Here is a 21801-nt window from a genome sequence, read left to right as displayed (position 1 = left end):
CGAGCCTTGCCCTTGCCCGCAGACCTACTCTCCCCTTTCCAGGGGCGTTTGCGTGTAACCTCCTGATCCGAGGGTTGAGAGTCCTCGGAATCAGAGAGTTGACGTGCAGTAGGGGTGACTTCGGCCGAAGTCTTCTCATGAAAGGCTGCTAATGCCTTGGGGATGGAATCTGCAATGGTTGAAACCAACCAGGCTCTGAGTACCTGGGATATAGCGGGCTCATTATTGTCAGACATGGTATGTCTTAGAGCGGTTGCCAAACAGTTAAGTATATTAATTTGAAAGAATGGAGTTCACCCAAAATTATTTCAGAGTATAGATGGGGGTCACCCAAAATATTTGTGTAGTTTAATACGTAGGCGGCACTCAATATTTAGTGGGGTTGTCCACTAAAATATACACAAGTGGGTTGTACCACTATGATAGTAAACAGTGGGGTTAACCACTTAATTATAACCATAGACAGTGGGGTTCACCACTGAGTAGTAATAAAGTGTTGTATCACTTAATTATAGTGTATTTGTATAAGGGGGTCACCCTTAGCAGTAATATTGGTGTTAAAACACCTTAAGAATTGATATTAAAGTGTTGTATCACTTTAATTATAGTGCATTTGTATAAGGGAGTCACCCTTAACAGTAATATTGGTGTTAAAACACCTTAAGAATTGATATTAAAGTGTTGTATCACTTTAATTATAGTGCATTTGTATAAGGGGATCACCCTTAACAGTAATATTGGTGTTAAAACACCTTAAGAATTGATATTAAAGTGTTGTATCACTTTAATTATAGTGCATTTGTATAAGGGGATCACCCTTAACAGTAATATTGGTGTTAAAACACCTTAAGAATTGATATTAAAGTGTTGTATCACTGTAATTCTAGTGCATTTGTATAAGGGGGTCACCCTTAACAGTAATATTGGTGTTAAAACACCTTAAGAATTGATATTAAAGTGTTGTATCACTTTAATTATAGTGCATTTGTATAAGGGGATCACCCTTAACAGTAATATTGGTGTTAAAACACCTTAAGAATTGATATTAACCCCTTCAGGACGGAGTCAATAGTGCACGTTCTGATCAAAACAAAACGTAAACAAAAACTGGAATTTGCGCTATGTGTCTGTTCACCCGTAGTTCCCCTCTTTCAAATTATATGCACCCACACTTATTATATATCATTTTGTTCAGGAGAAACAGGGCTTTAATCTATCATTAACTATTCATATATGGAACATCATTTATTATGAATAAAAGTAAAAAAAATGTGAGAAAATAAGATTTTTTTTTAAATTTGCATTTCCGTCTGACATTTTAACTGTGAATGTCATAATACTGTTAGGTTTTACTGCAAAAAAAATGCACACATTTGTAATCAGCGATGTCTCACGAGTACAACAGTACCCCCCATTAACAGGTTTTATGTTGTTTTGGAAAGTTACAGGGTCAAATATAGAACATTACATTTTCAAATTGAAATTTGCCAGATTGGTAATGTTACCTTTGAGACGGTGTGGTAGCCCAGGAATGAGAATTACCCCCATAATGGCATACCATTTGAAAAAGTAGACAAGCCAAGGTATTGAAAGTGGGGTATGTTTAGTCTTTTTTAGTAGCCACTTAGTCACAAACACTGGCCAAAGTTAGCGTTCATATTTGTTTTTGTGTGAAAAAAGCAAAAAACGAATATTTGGCCAGGGTTTGTGACTAAGTGGCTACTAAGAAAGACTGGACATACCCCACTTGCAATACCTCGGGTTGTCTACTTTTGCAAATGGTATGCCATCATGGGGGTAATTCTCATTCCTGGGCTACCATACGCTCTCAAAGGCAACATAACCAATCTGGCAAATTTCAATGTGAAAAAAATGAAATGCAAGCCTTATATGTGACTCTCTAACGTTCCAAAACACCATAAAACCTGTACATGGGGGGTACTGTTATTCTCGGGAGACTTCACTAAACACAAATATTAGTGTTTTAAAACAGTAAAACATATTACAACAATAATATAGACCATAAAAGTGCAGTTCGCTTGTAAAAAATGCAAAAAACGTCACTTTTACTTAAAATATCATCGTTGTAATACAATTTACCAGTTTGAAACACGAATATTTGAGTTCAGCGAAGTCTCCCGGGTAAAACAGTACCCCCTATGTACAGGTTTTATGGTGTCTTGGAGAGTTACAGGGTCAAATATAGTGCTTGCAAATTAATTTCTCTGCACTTTCTCCCTGTGTTGTCATGCATGTCAATCAAATTTTAATTAATCAAATCACATAATTACGTTAAAAGATTATTTAAATATACATGTAGAATTTTAATATATATGCATTTATAGGTATTTAAATTCTACGTGTATACTGATGTAATCTTTTATGTAATTATATGTATTTATCTATATATATATATTTGCGGTTATTTGCATTTTATATATAGATAGATATATATAGAATGTCATTCTAAGTGTATTTTGTTACCGATATATATATATATTAATAACAAAATACAGTTAGAATGAAATTACATATGCATATATAATTTATATTAAATTTTGTTTCAATATTTTATTTATTTTATTATTTAATTTATTTATTATTTTAATTATACGTATTTATATATAATATATATATGTACATCTATTATATATATAATATATATACATATTATATATATGTAATGTCATTCTAAGTGTATTTTAATATTAATATATATACTTATATTAATATTAAAATACACTTTGTATGACGTTACATATATATAATATGTATATATATTATATATATAATATATATACATATTATATATATATAAAAATGCATTTATTTTATTTTTACACATGTCTAATTATTTTTTTTAATTCTTCCCACCAGCAGGGGGACTGTCTGATATTTCAAACAGTCCCCCTGCTGGCATATCCACAGCCAGCTATAGAGGGCCATGTGATCGCTCTTTGAGAGCGATCACATGGCCCCCGGGGGCCTCATTTGCCGTGGGAGGGCTGCCTGGGCTGTGAGGCAGTCCTCCCGAAGCGGATCGCGGCGGAGGTAAGTATAACTTACCTCCTGGGGCTGCAAGCCGTTACGGCGTGCTATGCCGTCATAACGGCGTTAAAGCCCACTTAACCCGTGACGGCATAGCACGCCGTAACGGCGTTAAGGGGTTAAAGTGTTGTATCACTTTAATTATAGTGCATTTGTATAAGGGGGTCACCCTTAACAGTAATATTGGTGTTAAAACACCTTAAGAATTGATATTAAAGTGTTGTATCACTTTAATTATAGTGCATTTGTATAAGGGGGTCACCCTGAACAGTAATATTGGTGTTAAAAACACCTTAAGAATTGATATTAAAGACACTCTATACAATGAAGTGGCAGAAAATAAAATGGTGGGGTCACCCACAAAGCCTTCCTTTATTTAGTAACAACAATGATAATACAGCAGGTGTTGGAAAAAATCCTGAGAAGGAAATAAAAGGGGGGGGGGGAAATCACTAAAAGAAATTCAGGTATTAGCACTTTAAGGTGCTATAACAGAAGAGGAAAATAGTACTTACCAGATCCGAAGTCAGGCGAGTTGATCGCTGCTCTGGTGGCTGGAATGCGAATAAAATGGCCGCCGCCAGCAAAAGGGCGGGAAACAATGCACTTGCTAAGTGCTGATGCGAACGGGCGGGGTAACGCGAGGGCGCGAAACTGAGAATAGTAAAAAGCAGTAATGAGTCGCAGGAGGAAAAACCTCCTGCGATTTAAAGGGGAAACCTAAATAAAGTTTAATAGGAAATTGACAAAGTAGTCCAAGATTGAATAGAATGAAATTAAAATAAATAGAGCATAAATGTTTCCACAGAAAGTGTTGTTAAAGTGATAAGTGAATAAAGTGTTAAAGATATATGACCATTGTAAGACATTTTTTAATTGAAATAGTGTATTAAAGGTTAAATGATACAGCAATATAATTGGAGTAGACTCACCTGGGAGGCAAGCAGCAAAGAAAGAGGATATGGGAGGAGTTTGATGACATCATATAATACTGTTATACTATCTGATTGGTTGAACTTTTTACATTACTGTTAACTGTTCCTTTGCTGCTGGAAGGTTCAGTAAAGAAAGATAAAGCAAATATGAAGCCTCCTGTCTTGCCATAAAATTGCCTTTGAAGACCGCGTATCGTCTGGTATGACACCCTCAACGGGAGATTACTAAATAAAAATGTCAACTTAGGAAGGAGATAGAAGTTTACTGCTTCAATCCTACCCAGCCAAGAGAGTTCCAATCCCTGCCAGTTTTTTAAGGTGTTCCTAAAGTGAATGGCAATATCCGTATAGTTAAGTTCTCCAGTTTCTCTGTAATCTAGAGAAAATTTTACCCCTAAATGTTTTATGTTTCTTGCTTCCCAATCACATTTAAAATCTTTTTTGAGTTTCTCTACACCTGGTCCGCTTAGGCCTTTTATCAGAATTTGTGTTTTATTTATATTTATTTTATAGCCTGAGTGTATACCAAACATGTTAATAAGCCGAAATACGGCTGGGATAGAGCTAATAGGGTCTGCTAGGGTCAGTAGAATATCGTCTGCATATAATGCAATCTTACTCTCCATCTTATTCACTTTTAGCCCGCTGATGTCTTCATTCTGTCTGATCGCGGCTGCCAACGGTTCTATGGAAAGGATATATAACAGGGGTGCCAGAGGGCATCCCTGTCGCGTCCCATTTCTAATAGGGAACCAATTTGATTGAAACTTATATCCTGATACTTTGGCTTGAGGATCTTTATATAGCGCCATTGTACACTCCTTAAAGTAACCCTCGATGCCGAAGGCCCTCAGTACTTCCTCCATGTACTTCCAATTAACCCGATCGAAAGCTTTCTCGGCATCGAGGGCAACCACCGCAAAAGGAGACAAGCTTTGGTCTGCATGATATAGGACATTCAGTAATTTCCTAATATTATCAGATGTGCCCCTACCCTCTACAAACCCGCTCTGATCTTTATGTACAATGTTGGGTATGATTTGTTTTAGTCTATCGGCCAGAATTCTAGAGTATACTTTAATATCTAAATTGATAAGAGATATTGGTCTATAATTTAAAGTATACGTAGGGTCCTTTTCTGTCTTAGGGATTGGTATTATAGAGGCCTGGAACAGTTCCGTTGGGATGGCTTTATGATTAGCAATATCTTCAAATGTTCTTAAAATATATGGAGATATTATATCACTTAGTTTCTTATAGAAGATTGAGGAGAAGCCATCTGGACCTGGTGCTTTACCTGCTGTTAGTGCTTTAATGGTATTGCTAATCTCCTGAATAGAAAAGGGGGCATTTAGTTGACTCAGATTCTCCACTGATATTGTTGGTAAGCTCAGTTTATCCAGAAACTGTTTTGTTTCGCCCTCAGATGGCTCATTAAATTTTATATTATATAGGCTTTTATAATAGTCTTCAAATGCCTTAGCTATTTGAGTTGGAGAAAACATTTTTTTACTTCCAACTGTTATATAGTTTATAGATTGAAGTTTATTCTTATTTTTTAATTTATTTGAAAGACTTTTCCCTGTTTTATTGTTTCCATAATACCATCTCTGCTTTAGAGTTAACATAGCTTTATTGATCTTTTCTTGAGTTCTTACTAAGATTTTTCCCCTAGTCTCTTTAATATCCTCCAAAATTTTATAATCTATGGTGAGTTTATGTAATCGTTTTTGTTTTGCCAAATCAATATAAAGCTCGTTAAGCTCCTTTCCTTTCTTTTTTTTTTATAATGGCACCCATTTTTATGAGACATCCTCTCATATACGATTTAAAAGTACACCATAGTATGGCATTGGAGACATCCCCTGTATCATTACTTTCAAAAAATTCTCTGGTCTGAGTGCGTAATACATCTACATTAGTTTCTGATTTTAATAGGTTTTCATTAAGTCTCCATTTGTCTCTACCTTTATATTCGGGATTATTTTTTATAACTAAACTTACAGGTGCATGGTCGGACCATGTGATAGGTCCAATTGACACTTTCTTAACTCGCTCCAAAGTTTCAGGTTTTACCAAAAAATAATCGATTCTAGTATATGTCTGGTGGACATTTGAAAAAAACGTGTAATCTCTCGCTTCTGGATTAGACGTTCTCCAGGCATCAAATAAACAGTTTTTTGCCAAAATAGTCTGCATCATTGATAGGCCTGTTCTTTGCTTAGCATCTATATAAGCCGACTTGATTCTATTCCTATCTATTTTATCATCTATGATGCAATTAAAGTCCCCCCCGATGATTAGGCTACCAGACAATACGCGATCAATCTTTTGCATCAAATTTCCCAAAAATCTATATGGGGATTGATTTGGAGCATAAACGTTTACTAAAGTATACAAAATGTCATTAATTCGAACTATCACTATAAGAAACCTGCCACCAGGGTCAGTCTCCTCATGTATCAGCTCATATTTCAAGCTACTTGAAAAGAAGATTGCCACCCCTCTTTTTTTATTTTTCCCGGCCAAGTTGGATCTATGGACTACTGGGAATTTTTTATAGTTCCATAAATTGGACATAGAATTAACCCAATGTGTCTCTTGAACGAACCCAATATCTGTTTTACTGTCAGTAAGTAATTTATACAGATAGCCTCTTTTCTGTCCGGAATTTAAGCCCCTTGCGTTAATAGATAATATATTTAATGACATCCTACCACGACTCCCCCCACACCCTCTTTCCCTCTAAGCTCCCCTTCCAATAACATCCAACACACAAATTCTCTCATACCTTCTCCAGTCAGCCCCATAGATTTGAGCCTCGTGGAGAAGCTCATCCGCCAGCTTGCTATTACAACATTCATTCCGTAATATGAAGTTCTATAAATAGTCTTCATATTGACCCTGCTGCCGTCGCAGGACCCTGGACCAGGAAAGTGTGCAATTAATACCTTTATATTCTTCTTTCCTCTCAGCTCTCTTCTCTCTTTTCTTCCCTTTTGCCTAGGGATTACAATATTATTTCCCTTATCCTTCATGTACAATTTCAACCCCAGGGTAGCTAATGTTCTATCTGGAGCAGCCCCTTCTATCCTCGTATGTTTATATTCAAATTAATGTCTTTTTTCACCCTTCTATATTTTCCCTTCTCTTTATCTTACCTTACCATCCCCTTTAAAGTCTCAGAATTTTGCTTTTGAAGCAAACCATGTGCTGTATCTGGAAACAAATAAACATATTGGATTGATAAGAGCTTAATATGCCAATACCCCCACTCTGACTCTTGATGTGCTTGTCAGATAATTGATAGTTGCTGCATTCTGCAACATGACTTGTCTTCCACAGACCTTTCCATTCACTCTCATGTGTGATTCTCATTCATGAGAAACAGCCTTCATGGCCAGTCGTTCACTTCATTTTACATGAACTTTTGATATATTGTTTCTTTTGTTTTGATGCTGCCTTCGGTGTGGAGTTCCCAATAAAGAGCCTGGAGTTATTTTAAAAACAAAAGAAACAGTATATCAAAAGTCCCTGTAAACAAAATCCTAGCTTGTCTGGGCGCTTACTGACATTTCATTCCCTATCTATCCAGGGTAAAACTAAACAAAACACATGTTCCAAAAAGCTCATTTTCTGTCTCTTTTCTGCACTCCAGTGCTCAGTCACCTTGACTGCTATACTTCTTCACTCCAGTGATCCAAACCAGCCTGCTGCTTCCAACCTCCAAAGAAGAAACCAACAATCCCCCTTACCTGCCCAGCCGGGAGGGGTTTATTCCCACTGCTGCAGCTGAGCAATGGGTTGGAGACAGCCTGCATTCCTGGCCTGGACCTTATGTCTCCCAGTTGCTTGTAAACCGAGGAGTGGAGCACAGGCCCGCCTTACTCTCCAAATGCTCCACCTCAGGCGCCCATAACATTATTTTATCTTGCATACTACACATACTCCCCCTGGGGTTAAATGTCATATGCTTCTCTAGAAATCTAGGGGAAATATAGACTCCTTCACTGATCACACCATGCACTTTATCACATTATATATTGATAATGCTGGATTCTTATAATTTATATCTGTGCATAGCACAGGCGTTGCTAGGCAGAGTTTGGGGGCCGACGCCTCGGATGTGGTGCTCTTTACTCTGAGATCTCCACAAGTGGTGAAAGGGTCAGGAGGATGCTAGTGACTTTTTTGTTTTATTTTATATTAGGCTACTGCTATTAAAAAGAAAGTTCATTAGTAAAGATATCTGCCAAGCTACTTAGGGTAAAGGGGGTGGTGCCCCCTGGGTAACTGTTGGAAAAGGGGTACTGTGGAACAGAACTTCTGTGCACATCCCTCTTTTAGCTAGGTAGCATGGTGGGATTTCATGTAAATATTTTTGGTTATGCCTTCATTGAGATCCCAGACAGAATCCACAGCATGCTGTTCATGGGTAAAGAGGAGGGAATATAACTTAGAAAGGCAGGAATATATCATGAGCCCCCTCTCTGCTACTGTAGGGGTCATATAATTTGTTTGGGGGGGGCAATTAATGTATCTGATCTTTTCTATGGGCTTTTAAGTGCTGCACTAAGAGTGCACTGAGGACATTCAGCACATGGGTAGAATTTCTGCTCACGTGCTGCCCACAGAGGGGTTGAGCATTGCTATGGCCATTCAGCCTTCTGAGCAGTCATGCCTGGCTGACAAGTCTCTTTTTTTTTTTTTATTAATTTCAATGTTTTTTTATTTTTGTTACATAAATCTACAATAAACAATTGTTACATCTGTTGACAACAGTGACAGGTTTAGGGGTAGAGTAATGGTACATAGAGGTAGAGTCCAAGTCATCCATATCGGTATTTAACATTGAATCGGTTAGGTGGTGGTACTGGTATATTGGATATTTGGTCACGCATGTACATTGGGCATTGTTCTTGACACAGGAGATTTCTACGGTGTGTTGTAGACCGTTCGTTAAGAGTAGAGTAGAGGTGTGGACATCTAAGGAAACAGGTTGTGGATGAGCATTATTTGGATACCTCTTTTGCGTGTATCAATGCAGGGAGGGGGGATCTTTCTGTGATTGCTTCGGTCGGGCATGTGTGGGTGAGCTTCCAGTTATGTTGGTGACAAGTCTCTTTTTGACCCAAAGTTGATAGGTATGCATCTACAGCTAAGGCTTTTTCATAGAACAATCTTTTTAAACAGTGCGTTAAAGTACATTTGCACTGTGACATAATCAGATATGAGGTTAGCTTAGAAGTGCAGATGTTTTTGCAAATTACTACACTTCTGATTAACTTAGAACAGCTCCTTGCACCATAATATATGCAATTGCATAAATAGTGATGACATCTCGAGCTCCCAATTAAGCAGAATGCATAAATACTATATTTGCTTATGCTATTCTATATACGGTAATTAGAAATTACTAAAAAGTGTCCCTGTTTTATTTCGATTATAGGTGCAGTAGCATTGAAGAATTTAGAAATTAAAGAAAATGCACTGGTAAGAACATTTTCAATATTTGTCAAGAAAACGGATCAATATCCTAAAACTTTGTTACCTAAAGTATATTTTCATTTCTTTTGTATCAATGCTAGAGATGCAGGTTTAAAAAAAAATGCATTTTTAAAATATAAATTTTATAATAAAGTGACACTTTTACAATAAAGTGAAATCTCCCAAATGAGTCCTCCTTATTAATCTGTAAGCAAATACTGTAGTTTGTTATTACATAGTAATGTTGGATAATACAAATTCTGTATTTTTGTCCAGCATTGCTTCTCTGTTTACGGATCACTAGAATCCAGGTTTCTGTGCTATTCCTTTTTGAACAGATTGGAGTAAGCTAGTTGACCTTTGATGAATGATTTGACGCAACTCCAAATCACTTGAGTTTGTTTTCTCCCTTTCAGAGTCAGCTGGATGTGCCATTTAAAGTGAAAGCCGGCCATATTGGTGAGTTTAAAAACGCAAATGTGTACCACCTCACTTACCTTGGTTCTAAAACTGCAAAATATACATAATCATCAATTCTAATTATAATTTTGCATAATGGCATAACTTCTTTTATGTATAGCTAGTGGTTTAAAGGTTTCACATTTATCTGTGAACTAATCCGTACACAGGATCATTACTAGATGTGAAATGGTTAAAAAAAAAAAACCAAAAAAAAACTTCCCTAATAGTTGATCTCATTCATACAGTTAAAGGGGCACTGTAGGGTCAGGAACACAAACATATATTTCTGACCCTATAGTGTTAAAACCACCATCTAGCCCCCCTGAACCCCTCTTGCTTCCAAAAATATAGTAAAATCTTACTTGTATTCAGGTCTGCAGCTGCTATCTCTGCCCATGTCTGCTGGCATCATCAGAAGTGATTATGTGAGCCAATCACAATGCTTCCCCATAGGATTTGCTGAGACTGTCAAGGAGGCAGATCAGGGGCAGAGCCAACACAACTCAACTCAAACACAGCGCTGGCCAATCAGCATCTCCTCATAGAGATAAATTGAATCAATGACTCTCTATGAGGAAAGTTCAGTGTCTGCATGCAGAGGGTGGAGACACTGAATGGTAGTGATGCACATTAGGCAGGACTGCTTAACCCCTTAAGGACCAAACTTCTGGAATAAAAGGGAATCATGACATGTCACACATGTCATGTGTCCTTAATGGGTTAAGGAAGCACATTTAGCAGCCATCTGAGGAGTGGCCAGTGAAGTTATCACTAGGCAGTAATGTAACTGCATTTTCTCAGAAAAGACAGTGTTTACTGCAAAAAGCCTGAAGGTAATGATTCTACTCACCAGAACAAATTCAATAAGCTGTAGTTGTTCTGGTGACTATAGTGTCCCTTTAAGCTATTTGTTTATCTAATACACTATCAATAAAGATGTGTAAATACCTACTAAAATAAATTATGTATACAAAAGACAATTTACAACTCCCCAAAAGGCATAAAAAAGTATGTTAAGGCAATTGGTTTGATGTTTGTTTTTTGTGTTTTTTGATGAAAAGACCTTAACATTGTCTGACTTTTCATTTTAAGTCACTCCAATAAAGAAAGTTTCCACTATGATTTTAATTGAAGTAAAAACTAAGTATGTGGCACATAAAGAAATGAACCAGTTGCTCAAAGCACTTACCGACAGTTACAGTTGTATCAAATTTCTGGTGGTCAGGGACTATAGCCTAATTGCATCAAATCAGCTGCAGTTTAGTTAAGGGTTACTCCAAAGCTCCCAGCGCTGTCTTCCGCACTCCATCCTGACATCCCTGCACTTTCATGGTACAATCAGAGAAGCCTGTGATTGGACACATTTGCCAGCTCAGAGCACATGTGCACAATCTGTGCTGGTGGGGGAGAAAAATTATATTTAAATTTTTTTTTTTTTTAAATCATATTTAAGTTACTGAGGGAGGCCAGAGGGATTCCATACTGCAAGGGAGGAAGGGGATTGCTATCTTCTACTTGCAGACAGACCACCTACAAGGGGGAAGATTATTACATCTGTTGCAAGCATGCAGATCGCACTGATGACAGATGTAAATATGTACAACTTTCCCCCAGCACACAAGTGCAAACACTGCATATTGAGGCTCCTACCACCATGACCACATCAAATCACTGAAGTGGTCATGGTGGTTGGAGTTACCCTTTAAGTGTAACAAAATGAATAAAACCTCCAAATGCATGTATTTTTCATTTAGTGGCCAAAGTCATCTATAATTTACATTTTATGTTTAACATTAGACTGTGTTTCTTAACATTTTTTAAATGAATAATCAAGCTAAGTGTTTATTTTTTTCACCTTTTCTATAGAAAAACTCGACCTTAAAATCCCTTGGAAGAATCTTTACACCCAACCAGTGGAGGCCATTTTGGATGGTGTATATTTACTTATAGTGCCTATAGCTAGTAAGTGTATAAGTCATTAAAATTTATATTTTTGTTGTTGTGTGGATGTATGTATGTATTTGTAAACAAATGTTTGATTACAATTTTAATACATAACAAAGCAGTGCAAATACCAAACACAAATATAGTTTGATTGCAGTTTTAATACATACCAGCAGTGCAAATACCATACACAAATACAGTTGAATTTACATAATCAATTGCATGTGTGTCATTAAAGATGGTGCAAACATCATGCGTTTAACTCCTACATTTAAACCATGTGAGTGTTAACCAAAACAAATCACAAAAAACACATAGTAACAACAGTGCAGGCAATGAAATGATTACTGCTCATCCTCCCAGTCTCTAACTGGCTACCCTGCAAAAGAAGCTGAGCCTGAAATGATTCACCATGGCCGAGGGACCAGAATATCCATTTACCTTTAAAATAAAAAAGTTCCTTGCGCTGATACACCTTATATTACCATGTTTCGCCCTGATAATGGGCGAAACATGGAAGAAACGGCTACCAGGTGTTACAATCTGAATTGGAACTGCAGCACTTCAAACTTGAGATCTTGGAGTTTTGATTATGTACCAATGTTTAAGGGCTGGCTTGTGTTATATATATTGATTGTGTTTTTGTATAATGACTGGCTAAAATATATTTCAGCAAAGTATATGACTGGAAACCTATTTTAGGAAACCTTCTGGATTAATGGGGTATTTACAGGCACAAAGAAAAGGTGCTTCCTACTAATGTTGGCAATAAAATGGGAAAACGTCATAATAATAATAATTAGACAGATCATTTCTGAGGGTGCCAGTGATGGGTTGAGCACCTCAGCTGATGCTCTCAGCTTGTCACCGGCCTCCAATTTAGAAAAATGTTTTTCAAAGGTAAGGGCAACTAATATATATTATCAGTAATTTATTGCATTTTTGTTATCTTATTTAGGCATAAAATATGATGCAGAGAAAGAAGAGAAGCAATTCCTGGAAGCCAAACAAAGGGAACTTCTGCGCATTGAAGAGGCGAAACAGAAGGTTGCTGATCAGGGTAAGGAATCGAAGAGCATATCTTATCCCAAAAGCTTGCCTGAGTCTGGATTCCCACTAACGTGGCTGTAGTTCTTCATAACACATAGTTGCTGGCTTTTCAGGGGCCTAGTTTTATCTGTCTAATAATAATCTATACAAGCAATTTAATAAAAAATAAATAAAATAAATCTGATACTGGTTCATAGGTTTGTAAGCTCATTTGAGCAGACTTCTCTTCACCTCTTATGTATGTATGTTTATAATGTCAATGTGTTGGCTGTCAATTCGTTTCTGTTATGTATGCCCCCTGTAATTGTAGAATATGTTTGTCCTGTATAAGTGCTAATAGATTATAGTAAGTTAATGAGCATAATTAGGGACTGCCTTTATCTTTTTCCACATGAAGAGTGATACATATGTATATTTTGTTTTGTTAATAGCTATCTAATGCTGCCTAAATTTTTCCTAATTAGAAAAACCAAAAGAAGAAAGGCAGGACACTTTTGTAGAGAAATTAGTAACTCAGGTCATCAAGAATCTTCAGGTGAAGATTTCGAACATTCACATCCGTTATGAAGATGATGTAAGTAAGCGGCCTTAACACCACCCACACTTAATTATAAAAAAAAATATCACACTGCTGCAAACAATTTGTCACAAATGCACCCTACTCAGAGTGTGTGTGTCTTGGTTTTGGTGGTGAAAGGGTTAAAATTTGTCTGCCTAGACCAGGGTTAGGCAACCTTCAGCACTCCAGATGTTGTGGACTACATCCCCCATAATGCTCTTACACCCATATTGCGGGCAAAGCATCATGGGAGGTGTAGTCAAAAACATCTGGAGTGCCGAAGGTTGCCTGTGTCAAAAGGATCCACTACCTTTTGAGGTGTATAGACAAACGGTAGATTAGCCATTTAGTTTACATTGACTGCTATCAGATGTGCAGTCTATTTTATATAGAACCTGCTTCTTGTGTCATTATATGTGCTTTGAAGCAATGATTTCCATGAATCTTGAATAATAACAATGCCGGACTTTTTAAAGTATGGATCTTTTGCTCTCCTCAATATTATATATAGATCGATCTTCAATTGTCTCTTATTTGTTTCTGTACTATTAATAGTACAAATGCTTGCTGCTTTGTTTTATGTAATAGTATACATGATAGTTAGGTAGGTAAATCCATATATGTGCAACATTTGCCAGCTTAGAGCACATTATATGAAGAATATTTTCTGTTCCAGGATATGTCTCACTCTCATAAGTTATGCTGTTGGCGACGTTTCTCTTTTTTTTTTGTTGGTTTTATAGCATAGAAAAACATAAACTTTAGATTACCTATCTGTTCACTTAGTGTGCAATACATGAAAATACTCTGCGAACTCAATGGGAACCATGTTCGGCTTGCTGTACACAGATGTATCTTCTTAAATGGGTATTTATAATATATTTCTCCTATGTTTTAAAGATGACTAATCCTGAATGTCCTCTGTCATTTGGAGTATCTCTTCAGAATCTCAGTTTGCAGGTATGGGAATTGTTCTTGTCCGTATGCAATAAACGCTCTAAAAATGTACCTTTCCTCCTGTCATTAAATGACTGCTTTGAAATGTTACTGTTTTTATCAATAACCCCACTTACATTATTTTTAGACTTTTTATATCCTGTATATCTATATGGTTGCTTGGCAACAAATCTTGCTGGGTAAGCAAATTGCAAAGCAACACAAAATGAATAAATCTAAATCTCCCATTACTTGTTAACCAGTGCAGTGGATTCAACAAAGTGTCTGCTTCCTTTGCACAGTAAAAAACACTGTTCATTTTCTAAGAGTGCCTGCATTTTAAACATTTTGGTTAATAAATACACTTTTCTATTTGGGGCTTACATTACTGCTGTATAACATATATTTAAAAAGTGGATCATTAAAAGAAACATTACAGCATTAAAGATAATACTTCCTATGTTTGAGTTTTACTTTTTTTGTTTTAGATTTAGGGTCCCTCCTGTTTCATTTAGTAAAATAAAATAAACTTGCCTTTTTTCAACTCTAACACAGCCTCCCCAACACAGCCCGATCCATCCTTACTTAGATCATCTTTATTGATAATCTCTGGTCCAATCCATCTTGTTCAAAGTAAATAAGACAGGAAACATTTTTGCTGTCTGACTGACAGCTGAAAGAGTGCAAGGACCTTCATAAATAATAATAAAAAATATATATATATATATATATATATATATATATATATATATATATATATATATATTTTATTTTTAATTGACACTTTCAGTGACCACATTTCATGCATCTTGGTCGTTCTTTTAAGATTGTTCTCAGGTCATGCTCAGTTACAAACACATGGCAAAATGATCTATTTGCCAAAAAAATATTAATTGGATTTCCACTAGAGACTTGTTATAGGCTTGGTCATGGGTTAGTTAATTAACCCCTTAATCCATAAATTTAAATTTCTATTCGCAAGTCCAGCTTGAGATATGCCAGTGATGCACAACAGTAAATTTGTATTTGCGTTGTGGTGAGTTTTATAGTGTTTGGTTTCACCACAATCTTTTTGGTACGTAGATATCTGCTCTCAGAGAGACTTCAACTTGCAGACCAGAACCAGTGCTATGCTGATGAGATCCACAGGATCAAAACTACAGTCCATGGCTGTTTTATAGTCACTGTTTTTTTTTTTTGGATCATACCTTATGCATTGGGTTTAAAAACAAAAAACAAAAAAAACTGGGTTTAAAAGAGTGTTCGTTGCTAAATGTATAAGCAGAAATACATTATGGAGTCTGAAACACAATAGTTGGCTGCTGCTCATTTGCATGTCAAATTGTAAAACTATGGAATATTTGTGGATTCATGATTTCTCGAGTTTCTATGCCCAAGAAGGACTTCACAAAGTCAAACTTGAGATATACAGGTGAAGCATAACAGTGATTTTTGTTTTTTACATAAACATTAACAAGTTGGTTTTACAAGTTTCACATACAACCACAATATCCTAAAACAAATTAAACACATTACTACATTTATTATTATTATTAGCAGCAGCACTATAACCACCTTAAGAACGTGTAGTGAATATGGTGGTTAAACTGCATCTTTAAGCCATTATCTCTAGGGAGTTTTAATGGAGCTTTAATCATGTGCTCTTTCTGTGGAGTTCACTTTATATTTTTTATACAAACAAATGGTAGTTTGTTAAATTGAAACTGTTTATATATTTGTGTTTAAACATTGCTAGACATATGTTAATTCTACCATTGTACATCTCTTTTTCACAGACATCAGATAAAAATTGGAATCCATGTTTGCATGATGATTCTGCCAAGTTGTTTTACAAGGTACATATGTCGATTTGCTTTCGAAAAGGTTTTTCATTCTGTCACATCTCACAATAGCAGTAAGTTTGTTGAAGTGTGTGTTTATGCCTGACTGCAAATATGTATAATAGAAAATAAAAAATCCACCAAGGTGTTTAGTTATCAGGTATCCATAATCCTTACATGGTATTGTTTTTCTCTTATGACATCATTTACAGTTTTATTACATGTTTTTATCTGTTTATTTCTGTTACACACACACACACACACACACACACAGCCTTTTGTTCCTTCCTTCAAATACTTTTATATGCATGGGGACCCTAAACCAGGACGCCTGTGCTGCAACGTTAAATGAACACTCCAAGCACTCTAACTATTACAGTACGTTTAATTTCTCACCTAGGGTCTGTCTGCACTTCTCCCCACTACTAATGCAGAGAGCCTTGGCTGAAAGCAATCAGCTGACACACTCCATATAGTGGCTCCCTCCCTCATATACCTTACTCCAGCACCGATGTCCCTCAGCGCTGGTTCAGGCTCTACCTGCACTTCTTTTCCTCCGATGTCAGCCAGCAGGGGATACCTAATGCGCATACGCGGCATGCGCCACGAGTGCGTTAGGATGTCCTGCATTGGAAAACATTGCATAATGCATTCCTATGGGGTTTTGGGTGACGCTGCAGGCCCTCTTTTGGTCTTTGGACTTTTGGATGTCCAAAAGTCGCCTAACAACCCGGAAGTCCCCCTAGCAGCTGTCTGGTAGACAGCCACTAGAGGTGGAGTTAATCCTGCAACGTAATTATTGCAGTTTATCAAAAACGGCAATAATTACCATTGCATCTTAAGTGACCTGAGACACTGCACCCAGACCACTTCAATTATCTTAAGTGTCTGGGTGCCTATAGTGTTGTCCCTTTAAGGATTTGAGCTCTCAAAAAATATATAGTATGTTATGAGGCCATAACCGTATGTATTAAAGTTGTATTAGTGCCTGGAATGTCTGTTTAACTGTGTTTTAAATGGATGCTGTTGTATTAGCTTCATGTGTACATGACATTTCTAAGCAAGTATTTGTAAGTGTTAAGTCATTTGGGTTATTTCACTATTATTAGCATTGTTTTGTTGTACTTTAATGTGGTTTTTTTTTTCTTCTAGGTTGTACGACTTGATAATTTGTTTGCTTACTGGAATGTGAAATCAGCAATGTATTACCATCACAGTTACAATGAAGCTTTGGTATGTTAAATCCAGCCTATATTCCTTTTTTATTGTTAATGCCACTTGTGTGAAATGTAATGTGGCATCTTGTTCAGTTTCAGCATATTGTAACATCAAATACTGCATACATATGATACTGTCTTTAAATAAAATGGAACAGATATGTTTTATCAACAGTACAACTATGTGCCATGTAATATTTGCAGTGTTCTTTTGCAGGGCACTCTAAAGCATGGGGTTGCCTCTCAAAACACGATTCCAGAAGGGTATGATTTTGGTAAGTACATATGCTTACTTTAAATCATCAGAAAAGAATATAGAAAAACTGTGACACATAATCCCACAGTGCTACCCTCTCCTCTCATTGTCTTGTTTTTAATTAGTGGAACCACAAATTGCTTTATTAAAGGGACAATATAGTCACCAAAACAACTTTAGATGTATAGTGTTTAATGTATAGATTATTCCTCTGCAGTCTCACTGCTCAATTCTCTGCCATTTGGGAGTTAAATCACTTTGTTTATGCAGCCCTAGTCACACCTCCCTGCGTGTGACTTGTACAGCCCTTCCTAAACGCTTCCTGAAAAGAGAAATCTTATGCTTTAACTTCCTTTATTGCACATTCTGTTAAATTTCGAATGTATCATCTCCTGCACTGTTAATAGCATGCTAGACCTTGCAGGAACATCCTCCGTGTGATTAAAGTTCAATTTATAGTGAAGGAGATAAAAACTTCTAAAGCATGTTACCGTCTGATGAAAATGAGTCATAGCCAGGGGAGGTGTGGCTCGGGCTGAATGAACATAAACAAAATTGTTTTAAATGACATAGAATTGAGAAGTGAGACTGCATGTCCATTATCTATACATTAAGCTAAAGTTGTTTGATGCCTTTATTATCCTTTTAAGAATGTTGAAAGGGGATGGCTTGGCTGAATGCTGAGCTTATGCCATAATACATGCAATACCAGTACTTTACAGGCACACCAGGGGTATATGAGAGCTATATTTCAGTTGCTGGCTTTTTACATTAAAAACAACTGTAGTACAACTACTACTAACCTTTGCTTTGCATTCTTTTCTATAATAAACCTAGACATTTCGCCCTGGCGCCTGGCATTTGTCAGCCCTTTGCTAAGCCGCACAGGAAACATTAAAGCCAGCCGCTGCGGGGAGCATGGAGGCAGCGCACGAGGGTGCAGTAACGCACAGACGGACCCATACAAACCCACAGACTGACACACACAGACCCATACACACTTACACATACACAGACTGCCCCCATACACAGACTGACATATACACACACACACAGACTGACCCATACACACACACACAGATTGACCCCCACCCCCTCCCACACACACAGCAAGACTGAACCACACACACTGACTCAGACTTACCAGCAGCTGCCTGGATGCCTCTGTGCAGAGCTGAGTTTCCTCTCCCTGTCTCTCCCCTGTGCTGCTCTCTATGACCCAGAAGGAAGTCCTCCCAGCACAGTGCCCCCCCCTGGCCGCACATGGGAAAACGTTGAAACACAGTTCCACAGTGACAGTGCTGCTGCTGCAGCTTGTGCTCAGGACTTCAGTTTTGGATTTCCAGTGTCACCGGAATCCCCATAGGAAAATAATAATTCATGCTTTCCTATTGGGAAATCCTAATGTGAGCACGGTTATTGTTGCACATGTGCATTAGTTTTCCGCTACTGGCCGAAGTCGGCAGGAGAGGGGTGTGGGCGGAGCTTGACCCAGCTCCGAGGGGCATAGACGCTGGATTCATACAAGTGACTGAAGGGGTTTTAACCCCTTCCGCGTTTGGAAAGCGGGGGTGCGAAGGAGGGGGGTACTATAGGAGCCTATAGTGCCTGGAAAAAGGCTTTGCAGTCTGTCACTATAGAATCCCTTTACAGTCCAGCTCCAATTCTAATATTTCTTCAGGCTTCCCACTGAAAAGCAGGACTGTGGTGCTTGCTAAGAGAGTTCATATGCCAGCTTTCAGTCCATCAAACGACCTACAAAGTATCCATTAGAAATTGAAGAACAGTCTATCACATCTTTTCTTCTAAATTGTATTTGTCAATTCACTTTGTAAATTGCATAATGAATTTGTGTTGATTTAACTGAATACAATAGATTTGTTCTAAACCTTTAACCCCTTAAGGACACCTGACATGTGTGACATGTCATGATTCCCTTTTATTCCGTAAGTTTGGTCCTTAAGGGGTTAAGGGTGACCTTTAACATTTAAGAATAAAGTATTCCATTTATTAATTTTTTTTTTTTTTTTTTTAGTATTCCGGCCAATTTCAGGAAGAGCAAAACTTCGTATGAACCCTCGCTCTGATGTTGACTTTTCTTCACCAAAAATAGACTTGAATGTGAATCTTCAGGATATAGCAATTGAGTTTAATAAACCACAGGTGAGGCTTTCCCTAGTAACTGGTAATTGTCATCCTCACTCTTATGACTGTAGTCATTTGCATTACTTTTTCTAGTTAATAGAAAGAAGAGCTTATGTATTGTAAGCATATATAGCATTTTCTTTTTGTTTGTTTAATAAAGAAGCGATCTGAATTGGCTTTCCAGGATTTTTTGTAAGCAAGTGAAGAAGAGTGTTTTTATATATATATATATACTTTTTAAATATCCATCTGTAGAATGCCATTCAGGCACCTTGACTTAATAGGTTCACTGGAGGAGCTGTGTGACATTAGCTATTGAGAATCTGTAGGATAACAAACAAGGCAGTTATCATGTTTTTTTCCCCCCGATTTAAGACTTTTTGATGCAAACATTGAACCTTTAGTTGTTTTTGGGCTACATTTCACAAAATTCTTTGAAGTGCCTGGAATGCCAAGATTGGACAGCATTCTGTAACGTTTACATACTACTTATTTTAAGAATTCTCCTATGGTTACAGAGCTCTAGCAACTGGAGAGTCAACATCCAAGATAGGTTCTTGGAATCCCTTTAGATTGGGTCATCAGGATAGGAAATGGACAGTGTTCGTTATCACTGCTTGGTCAGTATAGCTACTGCATAATGCTTTGTATGATGCAGTAGCTATACTGACCAAGGAAGTTCCATTGTAAATTTTGTATCTGTTTAAATATTACAGACATCTTATTCCAAAACATATTTTCATTTCACTTTCTAGTACCACAGTGTCATGGAGCTTCTAGAGTCTATTGACATGATGTCCCGTAATCTCCCATATCGAAAGTTCAGACCTGTTGTTTGTGTTCACGACAATGCGCTGAAATGGTAAGTTTTTGAAACATTTTTTTGCACACATTTGAGTGTATTTAAGCACAAGTTAATTTTGATGTATTTATTTAACAGTTTTAAAAAACATTATTTAGGGAATATTGAATTAGAATCCCCCCCACCCCCCAGAAACTGAAAATATAAAATGCATATCCAGCACAGATGGAAACTATGCCTTAATAACACTTACTCTTAAATAAAGAGAACTTGGCTTCCTTGCAATACATATTTGACATTTTTCACACTTTTAATGGAACTTAAAATAATTATATGGCTACCATACCTCACAAGAATCAGAGCAGGAGCAATCAGGATGCCCTTGCATCACTAGCTTCCTGTATGGTCCTAGCACCCACTGCACAGTGCGAGTGCATCTAATAATGCACTCATGCTCGCTGTGCTGCCCCGATAGTTTCCTGGTAACACCAGGGAACTAAAGCAGGATGGCAGGACAGGACACTGGAATCAATCCAGACTGTCCACCAAAAGCGGGACTGTTGTGAGGCTAGAAGACACTACATAGAGAGGACAAACTCTGAAATCAACATTTTTCTAAACTAGTAAAACTGTATAGATAAACAATTATTTTGATCTAGGACAGGGTTCTCCAAACTCCGGTGCTCCAGATGTTTCTGAACTACAACTCCCATGATTCTCCGGCTTTCTGTTTCATTCAAAAAATCAGGGAAGTTGTAGTTCAGTAACATCTGAAGGGCCAGAATTTGGAAAACCCTGATCTAGAAGACAATTTTATTGCTAGTATTTTAGTTCATGTGCATACAGTTCAATACTCCTGCATTGAACTACGGCTTGGATTTGTTCCATGTTGAAGGCAATGTGAAATTAAAGCATACGATGACCACTGTGGCAACTCTGAGACAAGATTGTAGTGTAAGAGCATCAATACATTAAATATATCTCTGCATTTTTGTTATCTGACAGGAATGGACAGTGAATGTCAAAATAATGGAAATGTTGACTGACTTTAAAACTACATATATAAATAAACTTTTATTTATTTATTTTTTTCCTTTCACAATCCGTCCAGTATAAAAC

General features: G+C 37.1%; 1 protein-coding gene across 3 annotated transcripts in view; it reads left to right on the top strand.

Moving 5' to 3' along the window:
• The window catches only part of VPS13A (vacuolar protein sorting 13 homolog A), a 171713-nt gene that overhangs the window by 27330 nt on the left and 122582 nt on the right, over positions 1–21801 (top strand). For all 3 annotated transcript variants that reach the window (XM_063455026.1, XM_063455025.1, XM_063455027.1), the window contains exons 2-12: positions 9433–9476; positions 9887–9929; positions 11799–11894; positions 12835–12936; positions 13391–13500; positions 14386–14445; positions 16218–16277; positions 17415–17495; positions 17697–17754; positions 19771–19898; positions 20636–20742. In XM_063455026.1, coding sequence (XP_063311096.1) covers positions 9433–9476; positions 9887–9929; positions 11799–11894; positions 12835–12936; positions 13391–13500; positions 14386–14445; positions 16218–16277; positions 17415–17495; positions 17697–17754; positions 19771–19898; positions 20636–20742 — 889 coding nt within the window. The remainder of the gene's footprint in view (positions 1–9432; positions 9477–9886; positions 9930–11798; positions 11895–12834; positions 12937–13390; positions 13501–14385; positions 14446–16217; positions 16278–17414; positions 17496–17696; positions 17755–19770; positions 19899–20635; positions 20743–21801) is intronic.

Source organism: Pelobates fuscus, chromosome 5 (assembly GCF_036172605.1).
Source record: "Pelobates fuscus isolate aPelFus1 chromosome 5, aPelFus1.pri, whole genome shotgun sequence".
In the NCBI taxonomy this organism is placed as follows: domain Eukaryota; kingdom Metazoa; phylum Chordata; class Amphibia; order Anura; family Pelobatidae; genus Pelobates; species Pelobates fuscus.
Note: the sequence above shows the minus strand (reverse complement) of the source record. Positions and strands in the feature narration are given on the sequence as shown.